This window comes from Parasteatoda tepidariorum, chromosome 2 (genome assembly GCF_982258835.1).
Source record: "Parasteatoda tepidariorum strain Cologne lab strain chromosome 2, Ptep-v5.0, whole genome shotgun sequence".
In the NCBI taxonomy this organism is placed as follows: Eukaryota; Metazoa; Arthropoda; class Arachnida; order Araneae; family Theridiidae; genus Parasteatoda; species Parasteatoda tepidariorum.
In genome coordinates this window covers 122,412,050-122,436,685 of record NC_141756.1, presented here as the reverse complement: position 1 = coordinate 122,436,685, position 24,636 = coordinate 122,412,050, and the positions used below count along the sequence as shown (strand labels likewise).

General features: G+C 26.7%; 1 protein-coding gene across 13 annotated transcripts in view; it reads left to right on the top strand.

Moving 5' to 3' along the window:
* The window catches only part of LOC147816136 (disheveled-associated activator of morphogenesis 2-like), a 70,496-nt gene that overhangs the window by 36,826 nt on the left and 9,034 nt on the right, over positions 1-24,636 (top strand). For 9 of the 13 annotated variants that reach the window (XR_015431780.1, XR_015431779.1, XM_087158246.1 and 6 more), the window contains 2 exons: positions 2,652-2,766; positions 11,527-11,655. Coding sequence is in view for 6 of the 13 variants with exons in the window: in XM_087158247.1 (XP_087014373.1) it covers positions 2,652-2,688 (37 nt within the window). In the remaining 7 variants the exon portion in view is untranslated. Of the gene's footprint in view, positions 1-2,651; positions 2,767-5,106; positions 5,450-11,526; positions 11,656-24,636 lie in introns of those variants that run through there. The other 4 variants (XM_087158252.1, XM_087158249.1, XM_087158251.1 and 1 more) reach the window with 2 other exon arrangements.

Below are 24,636 nucleotides of genomic sequence, written 5' to 3'. Positions count from 1 at the left end.
ATTCAATGAGTATGTTTATATTCAGTTTCAGTATTTTTTAATATATATTCTTCATGTGCTGTCAATTTGTATAAAAAAGTAACAATTATCTTTGTATATTTTTAGCTTTTATTTTAATTATACCGTATTTGATTAATTAAATGTTTTGGTTAAAATCAAATTAAAATATCAAAATTTAAATTTGTTAGTTATTAATTGTTAAGATTTTATTGAATGAGATTTTAATAAAACTTTTTTTGTTTAGTAAAAGCTTATTTATTGTTATTTTAGTTATAATCTAATTTTTTATTTTAATATTTGGTACCTTTCAAAAAATGGCAAACTATTTTGTTTTTAAAAATGAAATTGATTGTTTAAGAAAAAAGTGAAAATTAAATATTTTAAAATTAAGTGTAGTATAATGAATTTCTATGAAAGTATATTTGCCTAAGTTACAATATTTTTTTGTTTACAATCATTATTTTTAAACTTTTAAGTTTAGCCTGATTAAACTTTGATTATTTTTTGTTACATTCTTAAAATATCAAACAATTTTAAAAAGTTAATTTTTTATAAGTTCTACTCTCTTTATTGTCTACTATCATTATTTAAATAAAGATTTTATATGTAATTTTTCTAAAATAAATTGATTATTTACTTATGAGCTCATTGTTGTAAAAAAATTTTTAAATTGAATATTTTACACACATTCTTTCTTTTAAACTAAGTCATTTATCTAAATGTTGTAAATATTTTCAAATTTCGTTTAATAACAAGTTTTTATTTCTAAACACGGATAAATATTAAAAGTAATATTTATTGTATTTCTAAATTTTTAGTACATCATGAGTTTTGTTAGTATATCATAGGTAACACAAGTTTTTCATATTATCTTTGAATTATATCACTTAATTTTTTTTAAAGAAAAGAATCTGTGTTCTTAAGCTTTATAATGAGTTTTTTTTTTTCAAATTTTTTATTACCTACTACTTGTTAGTTTCTAAAATTATTTTCATAATTTGTTTTTCAATGAGAAGTTTCATATTCTGTATTTTGTAAATTTGGTGTTTATTCATACGTGAAGAAGATGGCGTTTTGGCTAAAGTTTTCAGTTTTTCACCTGCCTAATATTATACTCAACTACAATTTTTGTGATGATGAATTTTTTAACAAAATATAATTATAATTTAAATGTAAGTATAATTTTTAAAGATAAGTTTTAATTAAGGAAATAATTACTTTAAGCCTCAGTGATTTTAAAACAATATTTAAATTGCAATTTTTATTCTAGTCATATGATTCATTTTTTATGATTGGCCATGAGAAACATAAAGATAATATCAGGTGTTGCAACTTTAAAAAATTGCTCACTGAGATCTGTATTATTTATTATAATGAATTCGTGAATTAAGTATAAATAATTACCCTATTTTTATTCTATATGTGATTTAAAACTATCCATTTTTTTTGTAAATGTTTTACATAATGAATGTAAATGTTTAGTATTATTTTAGTATTAAATGAAAAAACAAGATAACAAAGAGTATTATGAAAATATCTCTAAATTTAATATACTTCTATTTTTTATGAGATAATGGCAAAGTTGATATTTCCAAAAGAAATTTTCATTTATGTAAAAAAAAAAACTTTGGGGGGGGGATTTTTTCAGGAAAAAAAAACACTATTTTACGAAATTTTTTAAATGCTTTATGTGTATTTTGAATAGGTTATTTGTCTTAATTAAGGACAGTTGCTTGTTACCTAATCGTTCCCCCGGTGGCTCAATATTATTTTTGAGCTATTTTTTGTTAAATTAAATTTGATTTTTTTTTGTGCAGAATTTGTTTTTATCATTGTAATTTTTTTTATTTAAAAATGTTTAGCAAAAATCTGCATTACTCACAGAAAGAAATCTTACGGGTAACTACTGTGTCTAGATCAGCCATTTTTACTAAATATTCAGATTGCATTTTTAATCTCTAGTTATCAATCTAATCAATTAGTTATCTAGTCTAATCAATTGTTATATTACTTTTGTATTAATAAAAGAATTAAAACTCTTTCGTTTTCATAAAATGTCTTTGTTAAAGAATAAGCGTAGAGAGATTCTATTTTGGGAATTCAAGGCTGAAAACATACCATTGAAATATAAATAGATTTATATTTCAAAGGAAGAGTTATTTTTAGAATCGTTCCCTCATTCACTGCCATATAAGGAAGCAGTAAATGGTTTTCATTAATGCGTAAGGCTACAAGGAATGTACGAAGTGTGCCTTTTTACCTCAAATCTGTGTTGGTATAAAACGTAAGAACACATAGTTTTGTGTGTCCTTTTCATTATGATTTGATCCAGATAAGCTGTTCCGGAATTGTCTGGAGACTTGTCCACGCCCCCTCCTTTGCAGGAGTGGGGACGGGAACTGTTATCAATACCAGCCTACCTCTAAATAAACCTGTTTAGAACATATGATGGCTTAAGACTGCAATTATTTCAAGCTAAATACAACACTGATAACAGGGTTGTAGCCCTGTTATTACATATATACATATTGCTGATTAAATGTGTTAAACTGTTTTATTCATTACACTATAAATTATTTTAACATTTATTCATAACATTATAATTTTGTAACTTGTAATATTTCATTAAAGCTATATATTGTTTCTTTTAGGAATTGTTGTATAATTGGAGGAATAGTTTTCCAATGATAGCAAAATCTCGCGAAATTACAGAAAATATTCTTTGTAAAATCAAAACTATATTTTCTTGTCTTGGAGATGCAAAAGGTATGTTTTTTTTAAGATAAATTCATTGCAGATTTGAATGTAAACAGTAAGGGCTAGTAATGTATAGGTAGAATCCTTTTTATTTATCTACTATTTTTTTTAAATATATTTGACTTATTCAATTTGATTTTTAAAATTCATTTTAAATTGGGATTATTGGGAATTTTGTTCTTATCAGGCATGTGTTTCTTCTGTTAATTTGCAGAATTCCGCGAATCTCAAGATTATTGATTCACAAACTTTTGTTAATCAATAATTTATATTTCAACAAAATTTTCTCGGAATTTCGCTAATCAAAAATTTAAATTTCACTACTTACACAAAATCTCGTTAACATGAAATTTATACCTCCTTTACAAGCACTTTTTCTTTTTCTTTTTGAGTACTTAATGAGATCCAAAAGAACTTTTTTTCAGCAGATTTGTTTGAGTTTCTATGCTTTATATCTGTAATAACTAACTCTTATAAAACTTTGTATCTGTAATTACTTCTTCGGTTAAAATTAATGAACCACGGAGGCAAATAGAAAAATAATTAAGTTGACGGTCTTCAAAGTAATTTTGAAATAGTAACATTAAATTATCGTATTAATGAGAGTTTTTAATTACCTTTTACAAAATTAAATAAAGTAATTATTAATTTAAAAAATAGTATGAGCCACTCAATATTGAATTTATTTAAATTGGTTTTGGCAAAAGCTCATTTTTAAGAAATATTTCGGCTATATTAAATAAATTTCTAGGTTTTTTCCAAGCTGAGACACCATTGATTCACTTGCTGTATGATGAAATGGTGTCTCTTGTTTAAGCATTGTTAGGGCGTTTTTTTAAAGAGTTTTGCTTTTCTTAGTTTGATTGGAAAGGACTAAAATCTTTGGATGTAGAAAACGCAGAAATTTGCCAAAATTCAAATTTAATACATGTTGGACTAGATATCACAAATACGATGACATCCTTATCTTCTTCAGGAAAAAAGTCTGTATTTAGGTGCCAGGTCTATGGCATGTGCAAAAATGTTATTAAAGGCATTGCCTCTTGAAAATAGGTCACTGTACCATCTTAAAGTGTTGCATCCTGTAATGAGAATGGAAGACACTTCTATTAAGTCAATAAGATATCTGGCAACAGTAACTCCATTCATTATAAACCCAGAAGAGGCATCTTTGTTACTGTTACTTGGAGAACCTTTGTTACTGTTACGTCTTCTGACTCAAATGAATATGCACCAATTGATGTGTTTTGGAACTATTTTGTGACTTGTGATTTGATGTGTTTTTGTGTGTACTTGGACTATTTTGTGAAGAAAGATAATTTGGGAAATATCCTCTTATAACGAAGCTTTTTAAAGCTCTTTTGTGCATACCACATGGGAATGCCGATGTTGAAAGAGGTTTTAGTACCAGAGAGGTTTTAGTTTTGTTCATATGTGTGAATAAAAAGCTACTTGACAATAGGGCAAGTTTAAATTTGCATAGTGTTAATAGTTTGAAACAAGTTTTCACATATCAGCAGGTAATTTAAATAACTTTAAAGTTGACAAAGATATGATTAAAGGGACCAGTGCAGCATTGAAAAATTATTCTACTTGATTAGAGGTTGAGAAAAAAGAAAGCGAAAAGAATGTGGAAACACTGAAACTGAGGAAAGCAGATTCAAAGCTGCTGAAATTGATTTGCTAAAAAAAATTGAAGGCTTCTCAAGATCTCTTAGCCACAGCTGAATAAAATATTAAAGATGAGTTAAATAATAAAGACATGTCGATTATAGAAAGTGGACAGATCCTCTTATCTGAGGCTAAGTTGAGGATAGCAGAATATTTAACAGCATTGGAAGATACCAAAAAGAAACTTAATTTGTTTATGCAGGGACCTTCAAAAAAGTGATAAAAATTAAGATATGTTATTAATGAACAAAATTAAAAACTCTTGCTATTAAGTTATTGTTTTAATTCCTTTTATTAAATATGCTCCAAATCTTTGTTTCACTGCTCCAAAATTGCTTTTTTGTTGCTCCAAAATCATGTTTTGCCCCTTGCACCACTTCCAAAAAATCTAATTTTTAAAATGCAGTCCCCTCTACCCAATTTCATCCTGCTCCAAATATCTGAATTCCTAACAAAATCACCACTCAGGAATATTTTATTAGAATATAAAATTATTTTATCATGTTCTTTAAAAATTATGGTGTTCTTTCAAAAAATGAAAGAAAAAACATCATTTCTAGAGGGGGACTCCTCAGAAAGAGATTCTTCCCTCAGATTGAGAGAAAAAACATCATCTTTTAAACTCTTCTGTGATTTAAGAATTTTTTTTTTTTTAATTTTATCAATTTAAAATTCTAGCTAAAGCAAACTAGTCATTGGCTTTCTGCCAATGACTGCAATTGTGCAATCATTGGCAGAAAGGGTACTGTGCTCGAAGACGTATGTTACTCGGTATGGAAGAAGAGTTCGTTTCAGAATCTGACGACTATGAAAATCCAGTGGGGAGTAATGTGGCGCCAGGCATAGTGCGTAGTCGCCAAGGGAATCAGCTGGATGACATACGCAGGATCGGCAACCTTGTACCCTTCTTCAGTATTTAAGAAGCTTCGAACTTTGCTCTGTGCACACTCATACTTAATTTTACGTTTCTGTTTTTATCTTGTTATGTTACAGTTAGTAATAAATGTTGTTCGATTTTTGTCATAGTTGTCTTCAACTTAATATGCGAGGGTTCCTCCCCCTCAATCTAATTTAAAAGTTATGTGATTCGTATTTTCACAATTTAAAAATCGTGCATCGCAATCTAATTTCACTTGATTTCAGAACCTAATATTGCAATTCGTATTAACATGAGTTAAAAATATAATGTCACGATACGTATTCACAAGTTTTTGAAGTCCAATATCAAGATTCATATTCATGAGTTTTTGAAACCCAATATCATGTCTCATATTGACCCATATCAAACATCTATTTTTGTATTTAAAGGTGATTTGAGAAATACGCAGTGCGATTCATGTTAACGAAATCTAAAAATTACATGCATCATGGTTCGTATTTGCGCAATATAAAAATTCAATATTTCAAGTAGTATTTCCACAGTTTTAAAATCCAATAGCTTGATTCAAATTGAACAATTTTAAAATCCAATATCGCAATTCCACTGAGTAGTAATTTTTTTCTTGAATTAGTTATTATAAAGGTGTGAAATTTTCTATTAGTATTTCATTTAATTATTAATGTCAGTTAAAAAAATTATTATGTTAAATATGAAACATGTATGGCATATGAATTAATATCTAGATGTCACTTTTGTGCACAGAAAATTTTCGGGGTCTTTTACTTTGTGTCACAATCACCTCTGTTACTTACTCTCTTCTTCATGTTGGATGTACTAAAATTCAGAAATTTCTGATACCGGCCAATGGCCAACTGTAACACCTTTAACAGTAGTGCATTTTTAAAAATTAAAAATTTTAGATGATTGGAAAAACTTTTGATAATGTTAGGCATTTCTTTTAAACTGTGTTCAAATGGGTCAAGGAGACATGGGGAAAACCTGGAATTATCAGACCTGGAATGTTCCTATATTAAGACCTTTACAAAGACCTGGAATATTCCTATATAGTGCCTAGAAAATAACCAGTATTAAAATTGTCAGTAACAGTAACCAGTTATTGAGATTCAAGTTAAATAATTCTAACATCTATTATAATTATTTGTTATAATTATTTGTTATAAAAGATACACATTTTAGTCAAACTGAAATGTTCCCGTTGTTCATTTAATAATAATCTTTTACACAGAAAATCTAATATTTCACATTATAAATAAAAGAATCAAAGTTTTCTGATGAACGTAGGGCTCAATTTTCATTTTAATTTACGTAGTTTAACTGAAATAGTCGGGGAATTTTTTTTCCTGAAATTTAGTGGGAACCCTGTTTAAGCATTCTCAAAATATGAACAACATTACAAAATTAATTTTTAAAAATTTTTAAAAAAAATTAAGTATGAAATAAAGTAATTTTTGGAATTTTGCGAAATACAAAAAATAATCCCATATTTATTTTAAAATATTATAACAAAACGCACATGGGGTGCATTGTAGAAGAAAAGATCAATTTGGTGTCTGCTGACTGACAATTTTTTAGTGTTATATTTTATCACCTTGTGACCGATTAGCAACCGTTATTCCGCTACGCTATTTCATTTACTGTAGCATTTTTTTAAAGTAGTTTGTTGAACTGTTCCTTATTTCTGAGTTTTTCCTGCAATTAAAATCTGTATAGTTATCCTAATATAGATCATACATGAGCATAGTGATTGTGTATTCCCTCTTAATATATTGTTTATAATATGTAACAGGGAATTTTTTGTTCAGATTTGAGTGGCAATCCTTAATCGGTCTTTATTAGTTTTCTGTAGATGTTGAAAATAAACGTAACTGAGCTTAAAATCCATAATGATAAATTGGTATTGAAAACATTTTTCTTTTAATTGTATATCTTAAAATTCTTAACAATAATTTGAACAATGTTTAATAATTTAAACCAGTGATTCCCAAACTGGTCTATATCGACCCCCAGGGTTCGATGACAACCTGCAAGGGGTCCATGTCGAGTGAAAAAAAATTGGAGGTCCATGAAATGAAAATGGGGGTCAACGATAGTGGATCTCATATGGGCAGGTAGTGACTTTTAATTTTGGCATTTCATGAATGGAATAATCAACATACACTGATAGTACTTAATTATTTACATTATATTACCTTATAATATAAAAGCATATATCTATCTACATTCTACATAATTTACAAAAGTAGCTATGAAGTAAAAATTTTATGAAAATTTAAGTTATTAGGATTATTTTTTGATGTATGAAACTGAATTATTATAAACTAGCAGTTGCCTGCAGCTCTGCCTGCGTAAATTTTTTTTTTCTCTGCGTGTAAGATTTTATTTTGTAACAAAAAAGTATTTTTCTGTGGTAAATTGTAGTCTAACCTGTGTTAACTCTTTAGCTAGCTAGACTGCCAACTTTATCTACGCACAAGATCACGGAGATTTGCTGCCTACTTTTTATGTGAAAACGTAATAAGCAGACCGACACTACACTACTATGGTTTTGTATTCAAGCTTATTTCCGCAATTATAATATTTGTAGCGGAGTACGGGCTATATAGTGGAATTATTTTATTCCATTTATATATTAAATTAGATTGAATTTAATTAATAAATGTATAAAATAACATGTTTTTTCCACAATATACTTCACTACAGTTAGAAATTTAAATATTTCACTGTGAGTAGCACTGTTCCAGCTATCAAAAATACATTACAAAATTAAGTTGATGAATTTACAAGAAAATCAATATCAGGAAAGCAGGGGGTCTATCCAAAATGGAAAAACATGGCAGGTGGTCTGCGAAACAAAAAGGTTCAGGAACCTCTGGTTTAAACAATATTTTACTAGTATAAAATAATCATTTTTTCTTGAATAATATCTAATTTCATGCTTGAAGTTCCTTTCCCATCAGTACAATGACCAAGGATTTTAATTCAAGTATGCCATAATTTTATAGCTCTCCAAATTTTAAAGGTTTAGTTTATACTGTTGTCTAAATATCTAATTTTGACGTATCTTATTTATTTATGTCATCTAAGAAATTGATTGAATCAGATAATGATTTGGATATGTTGTTAATGGATATGTTTGGATAAGAAAAAGTAACTGAATATAAAATTTAAAGACACATTACTTTAAAAAAAATATTTTCTAGTGAAAGCAAATGAATGATCATGTTGTATTTTCCCTCTCGCTTTCTGATTATACCATTACGCTTGCCCAACCAGGAGATACACAGCTGCCACTTACGTAAGTGCAAATAGAATTTAGTTTAGGTGTCACATTGAAATATGTTTGATCAATATTCAGATAATCATCTCTACGTACAAAAAAAAAAACATCGTTAAGAGGTACCACCTACTCCAACGCCGCTATTTTGTGTTTTTAACTTAATGTTGCATTTTGCTTTGCTGCCCCAAAAGCTATAACACTTAGAAACTTAAATTATTAAGGCGTGTAGAAGAGTGTTGTGGAATTATGATGCTATAAAAAAAATTAACATTCTATTATTTGTTCAAGAATTATTAACTGTTCAACTTGTTGTAAAAAATACCATACAGGCCTCTCTACAGTCCTTAAAAATTCAACTACTGAGTTGAAATTTGGCATGCTGAAAGGGCCACATTTATATATGAACTTAACAGAGTTTTTCTTCTTCTAAAATTCCAATTTGATTAAAAGGTATTAAAATTTTAAGTGCCTTTTTTGCAAATTCTTTTCTCCCCCTCCCCATGTTTTTGTTGTTGATTTACCTTAAATTATACTGTGTTGCCTAACGTCTATAAGACTTAGAAACTTAAAATTATGAAGGTGTGAAGAATAGTACACAAAATGTTCTAAGGAATTAGGTATATATGATTCGATTGTTAGTTTAAGAATTATTAACTGTTAAACTTGTAGTAAAAAAAAGAAGAAAAAAAACACATGTTCGTAAATCTACTATCTGTAAAACGTAACTACAGAGGTAAAATTTAATTTGCTAGTTGTACCATTTTATACTTTGATTTATTCTCAGCGTTTTTAAAAATTTCCATTTGTTCAAAAGCTATTGCAAACTTAAGTCAGTTTTTTTTTCAACCTATTTTTCTTTAAACACCGAATATTTTTCCATTATTGTAAAAAATTTTACTTTCCCCCCACAAAATCTTAATATCTTTAATTTAAAAATTCTTGCTAGAGTAGATGTCAATCTGAAGTAGCAAAAGAAAAAAAGAGATTGTGTGTTGCCCATTATAAATCTTAACATTTATAGTGACATTTTTAAAATTAAAATTCAATGCAATGTTTCCTATTTTAGTTATAGGACAAGTAAAATTACTTCTCATTTATTTACATGTTCGCTAAATATTCTGTGTTTTTGTGGAAAATATTGATGTTTAAGAAATAAAAATCAATTATGAGGGTTGGAAAGCAGACATTCCCAGTATATTACATTTGTTAAGTGTATTCTCTCTAGGTATCTTAAATATAAAAAAATTATTTATTTTAAATGTATGTAAAATAAAATAAACTTATTTTTAGTAAATGAAAAGTTTTTTTTTTTTTTTTAAGGAAAAGTTTTTTTTAAAGAAGTATTAATTTAACGGGGGGAAAAAGCTATATTTCAAACCCAAAGCTTTCATTGTTTTTCTGGAAAACATATTTGTAAAGAAAGCACATTTTATGTCATCTTTAATTAAACAATCAACCTCGTAAGTGTCCCAGTTATTATTATCATTCGAAAAATTGAGAATATATATATATATATTTAAAAGAAAATTTTTTTCTGAATTCAATAAGAACTGTTTTCACTCCAAAACTACTTGGACTAACATAATCCTGCCTTTTAATAAGTTATAAATCTCAATATTTATGGTAAAATTTTTAAAAAGAAAACTTAATAGATAGTTATAAGTACTATTCCCAATTTTAGTTGTTATATATTTCGTCCACAAATAAAGCAAAGCCTCCTAATATATTAAATTTGTTAAGTGTAATCTCTTTTGATATTTTACATTTTAAGAAAAATGAGTATTTATTTTAATTGTATGTAAGAAAACAACTTCTCTTTGTAAAAGAAAAGTTTTTTTAAAAAAAAGAAGTATTAATTTTAAGTGGAAAAAAAGAAACCAAAAGTTTTAATTTTTTTTTTCACTGGAGAACATATTCGTAAAGAAATCACATTTGATTAAACAATCATCTTCGTAAGTGTCCTCGTTTTTTCCTTTAAAGAAGAAAAAAAAATTTAAGGGAAAAGAAAAAAAAGTTTTTTTTGAATTCAATTAGAGCCTTTTTCCACTCCAGAAATACTCGGACTATCTCTTAGTACATTTATCCACTGATATTCCTACATTTATTGATTTTGCAAAAGTAATCAATAAAGATAATAAAAACGGAAAAAGTTAATAAGTAAAAGATCTTTTGCAATAAATTTCTAACTAACTCCCTGGCATTACAGTCCATGTTGGACCATGGTCTCACTAACAATTTTTCTCTAAAGTCGCCTGTCTTTAGCTCTTTGTTTCCAGTTTTGGACTTATAGAGTCTTAAGGTCTTTTTCTACCTTGTAACCATCTCTTGGCCGGTCTTCCTCTTTTCCTCTGGCACTGCCCCTTGAATATTTTCTTAATGTCTCTGTTTTCCTCCATTCTCTCAAGGTGTTCTAGCCATTGACTTCTCTTTGCTTTTACGTAATTTATTATACCTTTTTCTTTAAATGGTCTTGCAATTTCAAAATTGTATCGCCTTCTCCACAGTTCTAAGAATTTTTCTTTCCCTGGTAATCAGTATTTTTTCTTGTTTCTGGGTTGGAGTCCATGTCTCTGATCCATAGGTAAATGTTGGTCTGATTATAGTTTTATAAACCTGAAGCCTCGTTATTACTTTTGATGTTAGCAATCTCTTAAGTGCAAAATAACTGCGATTTCTGGCATTTAGTCTTTGCTTAATCTCTGGCATAACATCATTGCTTTCAGTGACAACTGAACCCTAGTACTTAAATTCCCTAACTCAATAAATTTCACTTAGAATATTATTTGACATGTCTTCAATTTAATATCGTAGAAACAATTATAATTTTAATTGCATACTTTATTAGTTATTTATTTTTATATTCTAGGCTTACTAAATATTTAGCTTTTTATCTGCACATTTTTAATTTTGTTCTTTTTAGGGGTGCTTCTTTTATTCAGTTGCTGAAAAATGTCGGACCTGACAAATGCTTTAAAGTCCTACTGTTAAAGATACTTTTCTATTCATGGGGCCTGATGTTTTGACTAGTGTAGCCGAAGCTGTAGTAATGGTAACTGTTTTTCTATGTAGATTTATAAGATTAATCAATACAAATTACAAGATTAATCAATCAAATAGTGATCAATAATTGCCCCATCTATAAGGGGCAACATTTGATAGAGTTTCCTATAATCAATTATAATGTTTACAGTAGATGTGAAACAATTAAACAAAAGCTTACACTATTTTTATATCAAAGAAAAAGAAAGTAACTCAAAATATTTATTATTAAGAGAAGGAGGAGGATCTTTGCAGAAATGTACGCATTTTGAAACCCATTTTTGAAATGGAAAATGCAGAAAGCAGTTTAAAAGATACTTATTTTGTTAGATTAAACAAAAAACTATTATTAAGTAAATGTAGTTATACTTTAGGAAAGTGTACAAGCATTCTTGTCCATGTCTCAAATTAAAAATATATATATATATTTGTAAATAAAACTTAGGTGATCATTATTTTCCCCAGAAGCAGAGTGATCGTGAATTACCCCGGTTCACCCTATTTCACAAAATATGGGATAAAATTCATGTCACTGAGACAAAATAATGTTTCACTATATGTTCTTACTTTCTTTTCTGTTGACTAGTGGATTGGCATTTCTTGGATCTTTCATCCTGTCTTTCCATAAAAGAAAATGAATTAATTAGAATATGATCGTCATAAAAACAGTTAAAAATCTACAAAATCAAAACTGTTTCTTATATTTTATAATTTTTGTTAAAAACAATTTTTTTACTTAAATGAAATTAATTTTGATTTAAATGAAGGAGAAAGATCATGTATTAAAATTATGGCAAATATTTTTATTTTTAGTAACTGACAATAAGTTGAATGTTTAACAACTATGTTTTTTATGCTCAATGCATATTGCATTTTAGCATAAACTACTGATGATTTTGATTAAAAATAAATATCATTGGAAAAGACTATAAAATTTAGTTGGGAATTGTAGTGGAAAATTTAGAGGGCAGGTCGAAATCTAAAGTAAATAATTAGACTTGAAATTTTAACTTATTATGCATCGTTTTTTGAAGTTGGATAAAATATGTGAACTACTAAATATTTAATAATATTATAATAAAATTATAAAATAATAATAAGTTAAATATTTTTCTAACATAATGAAGTTGTTTTTAAAGTGAAAAATTTTTTTGATTCTAATTTAGAAAAAGAATAAGATATGTATGAAAAAAATAAGACATGGGAGCCAATTAGAATTAAAATAAATAGATAAATTCTAAATAAAGCTTTTGTTATTCAGGGTTCCCACTAAATTTTGGAAATAAAATTTCCTGAATTATTGAGGAAAGTTTCCAACAATTTCTGGATTATATATTTAATCTACACAGTTATCATCCTAAATTAAATTTTAATTAAACAATTAATTAAAGTTACTTTATTGTAGAAAATATGTCAAGTATAAGTTTCTTAAAAACAAAATTTTTAAAGGTGAAGGCTGAACAGGTATATTTAAGAATTAACAACTATATAAAAACAGATAAAAACTCGAAATAGTAAATTAAAATAGAAAAAGAATAAGATATGTATGAAAACCATGAAATAATAGTCTAATTTCAATTCAAAAAAATTTAACCTTAATTTTAAAGTAAATTAATTTTATAACAAATTTAATTTTACAACATAATAATAGTTTTATAACTAATTCATTCATTTTATAACAAATTTAATTGTAAAATTAAACTTAATATAAAGATTTGAAATGTTCTTATACCTTTACAGCAATTCATTAAATGCAAAAAAAAAAGATAAAAATAACAAAATAAAAATTAGAAATAAGGTCCTTCTATTTAATATGTCATTTTGTTATTCATTTATTTAGTAAACAAAATATATTATATTGAGTATCAAAACAAATAAATTATTTATAAATATTAGTTTTATTTATTTATTTTTTGGTGGTTTAAAAATTATTTAAAATTACTTCTCATATCTAATCAAAAGTATTTTTTGAAACAATAATTGACATCCGCGGTTTAGATTATTCAAATAATGTTTTTTTACAGTCCTCCAAAGAAAAAAAATGGCTACCGAAATTAAGCAAATTATTAAATTAAGCAATGCTTCTGAAAAATGAAAGAAACATTTGTTATTAATGACTACGAAATTATAAATTCTTTTATTAAATAGAGTTAATTGAACTTTTATTTATGAAAAAAATCTTCTAATTCATTTTAAAACTAAACTAACAGCTTACAGGAGAGCATAAAATGAAATAGCCAACTAAAAAATGATTGTTATAAAATATAATTTCTAAAAACTTAACAAATACAATTAAAACGAATAAAACTAATTATAAAAAGCTATGTAATTAATATAATAAATGCATGAGCTGAAGAGAAAAAACATTTTACTTACTTGCTCTTTTAAAGTGTTTAGTTCTCTCTTTTTGCAAAGAAGAAAGTAGACCCCTTTAGGACTAGGGACTAAGCAAAGATTCATTTGGCGAGAAAGTTTTAAAAAATGGAGTATTTATCTCCTTTTTTTATAAAAAACTTTCTCGCCAAAAGAATCTGTACAATCAAGGACCACCTTCTGGGCAGATTTTCCGTACTTGAAAAGAATGTTTCTTAGAATTGGGGGTAGGGGACAAAATGTGCTTCCTTCCAGTCTCTCTCCCACATTCTTTTTACTTCAAAGACTTCAAACATACTTATCTGGTGATTTCAAACAGTAATCAATATCTATTTTGAATTATTAAAAACTATTTCTGGTCCTCATAATAAAAAACTAATATGCACTAAAACCTTTTATTAACTATTAGCGATAAGCAAGCTTACTAAATTGAAAAATTATTGAAATCAAAATTCATTTCAGTACTTTTTGTAAGCAAATTTTTTATATATATAAACTGGGAAATAATGCTTACATACATATTTTGATTCGTGGAGTAGTAAATTAGGATATCGTTTCTTTATAATGAACAGTAAAACTGCTATAATTAAACACATTTAAGTAAATAAACCATTTTTTTGCTTTTCATCAGCTTTTCAACAGTTTTAGTATATAAAAAACACATTCTCTTTTTATGAAATATTTTTTATAAATAATTAAGTATCTTTAATTGGGCAAATTTATTTACATTAGCAAACTGGATGTGCAAAATATGATATTAGTATTACAAAATTATAAACTAATAAAAAATATATTTTCGTCTAAAAGTCTTTATAAATTACTTCCCACGTTAAAAAAAATGTTTTTTTATGAATGAATGCATGAAGACTGTGTTATTTTACATTATTCACTTACATTACTAAATAATAATTATATTTTTGGTTGAAAACTAATTATCACAAAGATTTAAAATCCTAAATAGGCCAACTGCAACAAATTCATTGCCTTGGATACTTTAAACAAGAATTTGAAGTTACTTTACTTTTCCACTAAATACTTACTTCTTTTAACTATCTTCATAAAGATAATGATGTTCTTTTAACTTTCTTACAGATGATATTCATACGATGAAATTCTATTTAGCTATGCAGATTTATACTTTCTATGGCGTTAAAATTCACGATTTTTAAATTCTTTAACATAAAAATCATAACTTTAACTTTAAAACTTTATTTTATTTACGTTTAAGCATCAACATTGATTTTAGAAATCCATTATTTGTTTTCACACAGTTTTAAAACATGCATAGAATATTTTTGAAGTAGCATCAATTTTTATTTTGCTATTATTCGTATAACTATAACTTGTAAAAAAAGTTATTTTTTCTTCATCATTTGAAACTTTAAATATTTTATTAAATGCATGGTTAAAAATTACCTGTCTATTTTTTGTTAAAAAATAATTCCATTTATACAAAAATAAAAACTAGCAGGCTTTACCCTTTTCTTACTCCGCTCACCAACTCCCGTAATTGCTTATCATTCATTCATCATTGATTTTTTTCTTTATATATACTTCCTTGATCTGCAATATTTTTCACTTTTCACAAAACACATAGCATTTTATTTTCAAAATATACAAGTAATGTAGCTTTATGTAAGAAAATGTTGTTAAGCATAATGAAATAGAGGATTTAATAAATTTGAAAAATAATTATCTCTACTTGAAAAAAAAAACTAACTTAAGGAATACAGATTGTGTAATTCAATTGGAAAAAAGAATGCGAAGTAATTTTAATCGTTAATAGAACTTATTAAAGTTTAAATAGGGAATGGTTTTAACGTGATTTATTTAAGTTTATTGCTTTTAAAAATGTCAATATAAATATTAAGAGTGATATTAGGCAACATACAAATCTCTCTCTCGCTGTCTTTCGCTACTTTTGATTAACAACAAATTGAGCGCAAGCTTATAAAATAAATTTTTTATGACAATTGATAAATAGTCAATATTTAAAGCAAAAAAAAGAAAAAAACTTTAAGAAAGATATAACAAATGAGTATTTAAATTTGCAATTGCTTTCGGACATATTGGAATTTCAAAACAAAATTCTTGTTAATGATAAAATTCTTGTTAAAATGATAGCAGTTTACCGGATACTCTAGCTTTCAAAATTATAGCTCTTATAACCTCACATTTGGTAAAAAATATAAAACTGAATAATAAATTTTTCCGAACAAATGATTTTCATACAGTGCTCTAAACTATCATGGTAAAGTTACGAAATTTTACCACATTTATCGCATTTCAACTCATATTATAAAATCTAAATTTTTTGTTATTTTTACCGAAAACATTACTAAACCACTTCGTTACAAAAATACTAGGCTTTTTGGTGTTCCCCTACAGCCAGAAATGAAGTAAGTTTTACAATATTTTGGTAGTTTTGATTAAGTTTTCCTTTCTAGCAAACATATCAGCCAATCGTAGTATTATTTATTAACAATTAATAATTTTCAAGTTAATTATCGAAATCTAAATTTTCTCTACAACTCATCATAATTTCAAATAATAAATCTTATCGTTTTTGCTCAGTAAAACAAAATGAATATAACGTGAAAAGAAACAGAAGGAGAAAAAAAAGGTGCGTAAAAGGCAATAATAAAATTGCAATTAATTTTCGAACAAATTTGAATACCGGTATTAAGTTCATGAACAAAATTAGCCTTTTCACCGCGTAAAATTTCAAATTAGTATTTGCATTTCTGTGTTCTGCAGAGTACAGTATTTTTTTATACCAGATTTTGCAGATAACAATTTCCAAGCTAATAATAGAAAAGTCATTTTTCTATTCCATTGCACTCCCTGTCCATTTTTTTTTATAATCCTTTGTAATTTTATTTTATAACTGTCGTTGAACAGCCGACCCGAATTTGAGCTTATAACTATCAATGTTCAACTTTGTATCCTTGTAATTTTGAATCCAATTCAAAAAATAAGAGAACTCCTGTACAAAAGTGCAGGGAGCGAATTGCCTTCATGGAGAACTTTTTCATGGAACTGCACCGCATTTCCATGCCATGGTGAGGAAAACCACGAAAACCTTCCACGGTTATCAAGACGATGATGGGACTCTAATCCACGATGGGTCTATCCCTTGAAATATTTTATGTCAGCCAGGTACGAAATTTGTATCAACCAGCAATTCAAATCCTCAAAACTCATTAGTAGGCTAGCGTTCTTTCCCCTGAGCCACCACCGCTTATCCCTCGTAATTTGAAGTTTTTAAATCTTACACTTTTTGTGCAGCAAAGCAAAATGTAAAGTTAAAATAAACACCCAAAAATAGCGGAGGGGATCTTCGCTTGGGGCTTTTTTATTTAGAGAGAAACGTATTATAGTAAATATTTCTTTCAGGATTCAGCTCAATAATTTAGTAGTTTTCCTCCCGCTGCTTATGAATTATTTCATATGAAAAATTTAATAAAAATACAATATATTAATAAATTTTTTCAGAATATTTTTCGAATTAAAAAGATGAAATCCAGTTTAGAAGCATCTGAGTTACCTCCTCAAAGTAAATATACAAAAAAATAGACATTTAAATGCATGAATTATAAAAGATCCAACATTTTACGCATTTATGTCTAAATGGAATATTTAAATTATACTAATTTTTGAAGTTGCGAAATAAGAAGACTTAACATTTTTATTACCATTAATTTTCTTCCTTTTTTTAATAATTTTATTAACAGTTTCTAACTTCTGCCTGAAAAAAAATTATTAAAAATTTCTTTACTTAGTAAAAAAAATTCTAACAAGAAATTTTAAAATAATCCTACTTAAAAATTATTACTATAATGAGAAAAAAAGTACTATGATGCTTCTTCAGAGTTTTATAACAGTTAAACATCTGTTTACGTATTTGTTTAAGAAATATAATGTGCTTACGTTGTAAAAAATCAAGATCAAGGTTCAAGAAATATCGCAGTGATGCATGAACACGAAGCTTATTACAAATTTATTAGATAAATTACTCAAATTTCTGAGGGTTCAAAGAATCAAATTTTTTGTTTTTGAATGTCTTTTTTTTTACCTGCACACAAATATATCTGTTTATATTTGAAGCATTTGAAGAAACTGGATTAATTTGTATCATGGCGTACTAAACATACTATTATCTCAATAGTTGTGAAGGACTCAAATAGTTGTTCGCCATGATTTAAATAATTTACAAACTTTCGACTGTTTAGATAAAGAGCTGAAAGATAAAGAAAAGAGCCGAAAATAATGTTGTGTGGCCTTGATCATTATGTCCTTTTTTTAACCGCAGAAAATAATAAGCTAGAAAGGTACTAATTTGAACAGTACATACTACCTATAAATGGTTTACATAAAGCATAAAAGTGAAGCTCTTTCCATTTTGAAGTCCTCCTCATCAAGTAAAGTTGTCTTACTTATCAAAAATAAGATCTTAATAGTAAATCTAAATTTATTTATTTTTTAAATTTAGAGTTTATTAATGTACTTATTTTTTTTTATTTACTTCTGTAATTTTCCATATCAGGTAGAAACACTTTTGTTTGATATTTTTTTAAATTGCATTTTGAGCTGTAAAAGATTTTTACTCTGTATTACTTACTTTAAAACTGTTTTATGAGTAAACTACAAAATATGAGAGTTTTGTGTTGTTAGAGTTTTTATTTTTTCATCTATTTACTTTTTTTAAGGAAAATAAGTAGTTTAACGGATATCTAATCTCAAACAATTTAAAAAAAGTAATTTCATTAAAATGTTGAATAATAATAATGACCAGCATCATTAGCAAAGAAGTAAAAAATGAAATAGATGTTTAGGGGAGCTTCATGCAAAGTAAAGTATAAGAAAATGAACCAAAGTGCCGATAAAGCCCAAGGCTTCTCAAGAATAACCACCAACAGGGAGGAATGAAAAACGCATAGCCGGACATCATTAATTTTCCTTTTTACCCTACAGAAAGGGGATCTACAGCTGCACCCCATCAACAGCTCATCCCTATTAAAAAAAAATTCTAATTCTTATTCTAAAACAAACGTTTGTACTTCTTCTAGTAATCAATATTTAAATATCATGACGGATACACTAATATACATACAAATTTTTTTTATTCCTAAAATTGCATTGATCCTTATGATTCTCATTTTGACATTACATTATAATAATACATACTGATTAATTCATATTGATACATAAAAAACTTGACATTTTTAGATGTGCAGAAAAAGAGTTCTAGTTCTTACCACATAAAAAAGTGTTTAAACTACAAATTACTAATTTCAGAGCATTCATTCCTAAAAATATTTAAATTATTATAATTTTATTGTTGACCAGTCTGGGCAACGAGGAGGCAGTGGGTAAAATTTGTATCTGTTTTTATATAAATAATTTGAAATAATATTTTCATTCAAGTTTTTTGAACAATCTATGATTTACCAGACTTGTCAATGAAAACTCCAATAAAAATGCATCATTAAAGCTTGCAAACATTCTCAGCAATAACAATGTTATTTGTTTTACAGTAATTGTTTAAGAGTTAACCTAAATATGTTTCCTATGAAGTCACTAAATTCTTTTCCTTCTTCGGTATTCATATTTATATAAGAAATAATGCTAAGACAAGGGACAGTAATTATGTATAAATTAACCATACAGGAATATAAAAACACTTTAAGGTAATTTCATGTAAAAATATTAAAATCACTCCCTGATGAAAAGAAAAAGAAAGAAATTCATCTTGGGAAACAATCAACTACAAGTATAAGAAGATCAAAAATTATAGCCTGATTTGATCTTTGTGTGTTGCTTTTTTATTAATGCTTATATTAACCTGATTTTTTATTTTTTTATTTTGACTCTTACAGATTTTTACTTGAGACTATAGTGTTGAAGTTGATCTAATCGATTAAGTTGCTCTCTGACCAATCCTAAAAATTTCCTTTCATATGAACTTGGAAAAAGAAAAAAAAAAAACTGCCATGCTCACCGAACTTGATACTTGCTTTTTCTCTATATCAAATAAATTTTTTTCTATATCAGAAACTTGAAAGGGATTGTTTTGAGAGTTTAACGTTTGCTATTCATTTTGCATTTCTGCTCACTTAGAACTTTAAATTACTAAGGTGTGTGGAAAACTATACAAGGATTACAATGGAAGAAAAAAAATTAGCATTTGATAGTTAATTTGAGAATTTGTAACTTCTAAACTTGATGGGAAAATAGACCAAAGTTACTCTGCAGGAATGCAACTAAGTTGAAATTTGGCATGCTGAAAAGACCAAGTTTAATACAGAGTTTTTTTTCACTTAAAGATTTTTTCCCTATATAATAAATATTTTTCCATTGGAATGTAGAAAAATTTATCTTTTACGTGATTTTCATAACTTCAAACTTCCCTTGACATAAAAATTTACTAAAAAAGAAAAAAAAATTTATAAATATTGCCAAATATAAATCTAAACATTTATATAGACGTTTTAAAAAATAAAAAATATTAGGAAGAAAGAGGGATAAAAGCAGTTTTGAATATGATCCGGTATATCATATAAGATCATCATTATATATTATTAGCAAGAAAAATTATTTCTTGTTTTAATTGCTATTGTCTCACACATTTTGTTCTTAATTTAATTATTTATTCAAGTACGTTTGATTATTTTCAAATCAGCTATCATCTAATTTTTGTTAGGATTCTTAAAATAAAATATGCTTACGCGAAAATTATAATACTTATATATTTTACAAACAAAATGATTTTTAATCAACTTTTAAGAACAAGGGGAAGGAACGGTTTATGTCCACTGCTTCTGGTTTTGAGAAGAAAAAAATTTGTGCATGGGCAGAAACTGCATTTTTATTGTGTAATAACTCTCTTCGAGAACCGATTTTTTCCTTGTTTTTATTTGCTAAACTAAGTAATCTTCAAAATACAACTAATGGCAGTAATTTTATAAAAGAAAGGGGAACATAAACAGTTCTCCTCTTTTAATCTACAATCATGAATGACAAGCAACTACTGGGGCTGATGAGTGAAACGAACAGGTAACGGAGCCTCCCAGTAGAAAAACAAAAGGATGCTTACAAATAATCTGTGACGAAAAACAATTATTTGTGAGTGTATGATGCACATTTAGAATCATTCCAAAAGTCCGACTGTGGAGGCTGATGAACTGTAGGCAAATCTTTTGCTGCAGTCAAGGCATAAATCATGTCACAATCTAAAAATAATTTTATTAGTGAAATATGTGCATGATAAGTAATTTATCTACTAAGGCGTGTTTTTGAAAAAGTTATTATTAGCATTAATTATTATTGTCGGAATTCTACTTGACTAATTTTAAAAGAGTTCCACTAATTAAAAGGGAGGTATGAAAATGATTTTCTTTTGTAGCATGAAAATTGTCATTTATAGGCAGCAAGAAATACCGCTTTATTTTTCACCTGTTCGTGATTTAAAGATCTCCCCTAATAAGTCCTAATTACAAAATAATTTTATTTCATCTAAACAATTATGCCTTTTCTGAAATATTTAGATTCTGTATCTTCAACTATAAATTGGAAACTATACTAATATTTCAACTCGATAAAAGTCGAAATTTCGGTACTCTTAACGTTCTTTTTATATTTCAAAATTTCGGTACTCTTAACGTTCTTTTTATATTTCAAACAGGGTTCTTCAACTAACTCCAGAGATTTAAACCATTTTACACATACTTATAGTTGTTAACTCCCCCAAAAAATTTGTTGCAAGAAATCTGCATGTATAGGAAACATTTTTTCCAAATCAGCATTGAAAATGATTAAATGTGTGTTTATTATTTTGTGTTGCCACTGCAAGTTATGTTTCTTTCATTATTCAATAGTTACTGGGAAAGGAGTAATTTTTTTATACGTCTTTTGATTTGAATATTAAATTGATTTAGTAGCAGAAAAAATTTATAACTTTTTTTAAACTATGCTATGACTCTTGTACTATTTTCCGCTTTAATTAGAGTGCTATGTAAGTCTTGAATTAAATTATATGATAAATTTTACTATAAATCAAAATTGAAAGGGAGAAAATTTTAATGTTTATTTTAGTCTAATTTGATATTAAAAAAATTTAATTTAAAATAAAACTTTTTAAAATGAAATAATTCTAGTTTAAAAAAAACTATTTTGCTCTTTAATTGGTAAATGAAGTTGCTTATTTTTATATTAAATATTTTCCGAATGACGCATTTTATGCTATTGCAACACATGAGTTATAAATTTCTTCTCTGCTTGATATGGATAGCGAAAGCTTAAGGTTTGAAGGTCAAGCCCGGGGGGAGGGGGTCCCTACGAAGACCTCCTCTCATTCTCTGGTCAAAAGCCACACCGATCAGTTTACAGACACCCGTGTAAATGTTTTTTTGCGAGATTCTAGAGAATCAAAAGCAAATCAACCCTACAAAACCCCACACCTTGTCTTAGAGAAGCATGCTTTTTGGATTTTTTCTCACTTGAAACTTGTGTTTTATTGCAAAAAATATATAATTTAAGAAATTTTCAACAGCAAGATAAGAAGTATCGGATCTTTTGCCAATAATTTTGTGCTTTCATGATTCGTTCATACATTTTAAAATATTATATATCAAGCCGTAGACAGAATTTTCTTTCGGAAGGGATTTAAATTTGTAATATATAATATCGCATTTCTTAACAATTACAAATTCGTAGTTAACTTATCTTGCATTTATCTTCAATTTATAACGTTATACTCATAAATAATTTTTTTCCATATGTAAATCATTACATGCAAAATATTTGCTTTGCATCTTCTGTCAAACCTTTTTTATTAATCAATAAAAGGAAAATATTGTAAGACAACGTTCTCTCATAAGTTTTTAAGATTATTTTTATAGTAATGATTGAAATGTTTATTAAAAACTCATAGGGAAAAAATTTACTATTTCAAGAATAGGGAATAAGTTTTTCGTAAAAGAGAATATTTCTTAAAATAGTGATAAGTCAAGGAAATGTTAGTGAAAATTTTACTGTAAATTCGAAAAAGAAAAAAGAGAAGAGCAGGCAAAAAAATCATCAGAACATCATGAGGGAAGCAGTACTTTCATATAACACATAACAGTTTTATATAACAGTATTTTCAATACAACTTGGGGATAGTAAAAAAAATATGATTATACTTGGTACAATTATTATATATTTCCTCTGGAATGTTTAAGAAGCTCACCATAAATTAAGTAATTGATTTTCAAACTATTTTACTTTTTTTTATTTTAGTCATAGACTTCTTTTTGAATTATAGAGTTCTTTTTTTTAAAGAAATTCTATTTAAAAGGAATGGTATAATACAATACAGAATATTATAAAAAAGAAAATAGATTTACTCAAATTACTCTATTTATCCCAAGATCATGGAAAAATTTACTTAACTCGCAGCTCATTTTTTGATGCTTTCATATGTAACACTCAATCTCTTACCAGATAAATATCAAGTACCATAAGAAAAACAACATTCATTTTAAAAGTAATTTTCGTTTGAACTAGAAAGGGTTACTTATAAAAAGGCTTTATTCATAAAAGTTTAAAGTATTAAAAATCAACTTTCTTTATTAATTTTTTTTAATGAAGAAAGAGTTTATAATTAATTAAAATAAAACTTTATTTATTTGTTCTATAACATTTTAATTTGTTAATGTAAGATTTGCCGTAGTGGATAACATGGATTAGCTGTCTCCATAAAACATAATGTTCCTTTACATAATTCTATAGTTTCAATTAAAAAAAGAACGAATTTTTGATTTTAGAGCTCAATTAGTATTTTTCCCCTTCATAGGAAAAAATTAAATAAACTTTCCACTCACAAAGAATAAGAATACTTTAAAAAAATGATGGCACGAAATTTTTTTTTTTCAAATTTAATTTTATAAAAATAACATTAAATTTTAAAAAATAACATATTAAGTATAAAATAGGTTTTATTTAGAGTATTATTGACAGTATTAAGTCATCTGTGACTGAAAAGAGCTTTAGTTAGCAGAAATTAATTTTATTAACCATCAGTTAGCGATGCTATTTTATGGAAAGGGATTTCCATTTTCTTTTATGCTGTTGTTTTGCCATAATATTTTAAAGAAAATAATCTTTGATACTGTTGTTCTTATCTTGATTTTTAGCGATTTGATATGAAACTGACTGTTCTAATCTTTTCGAATTCTGAAGAAAATAAAGCCCTCTTTCTCCCTTTGCTGAGGAGGTATATGATGTGAAAGCTAGAAAAATAATTTCCCTGCCATCTATCAGAAGCTTTTTAAAACACGTCTAAAATAATAAACAGCACCCTCTTTATATGGCATTTAAAAGATTTTTTTTTATTATTATTTCAAATATAAATATGATGCTATATGGAAAAATATTCTTGCTATGTAAATGAAAAAGAAATATGTTGAGCATTTTAAAAGTATAATTTTGATTAATATAATAAAATAATAAACAGCTCCCTCTCTCTATATGACATTTGAAAGATTTTATTTAAGTTTTTTTTAAAACTATTTTAAATATAAATATGATGCTACATGAAAAAATATTTTTGCTATGTAAATGAAAAATAAATATGTTG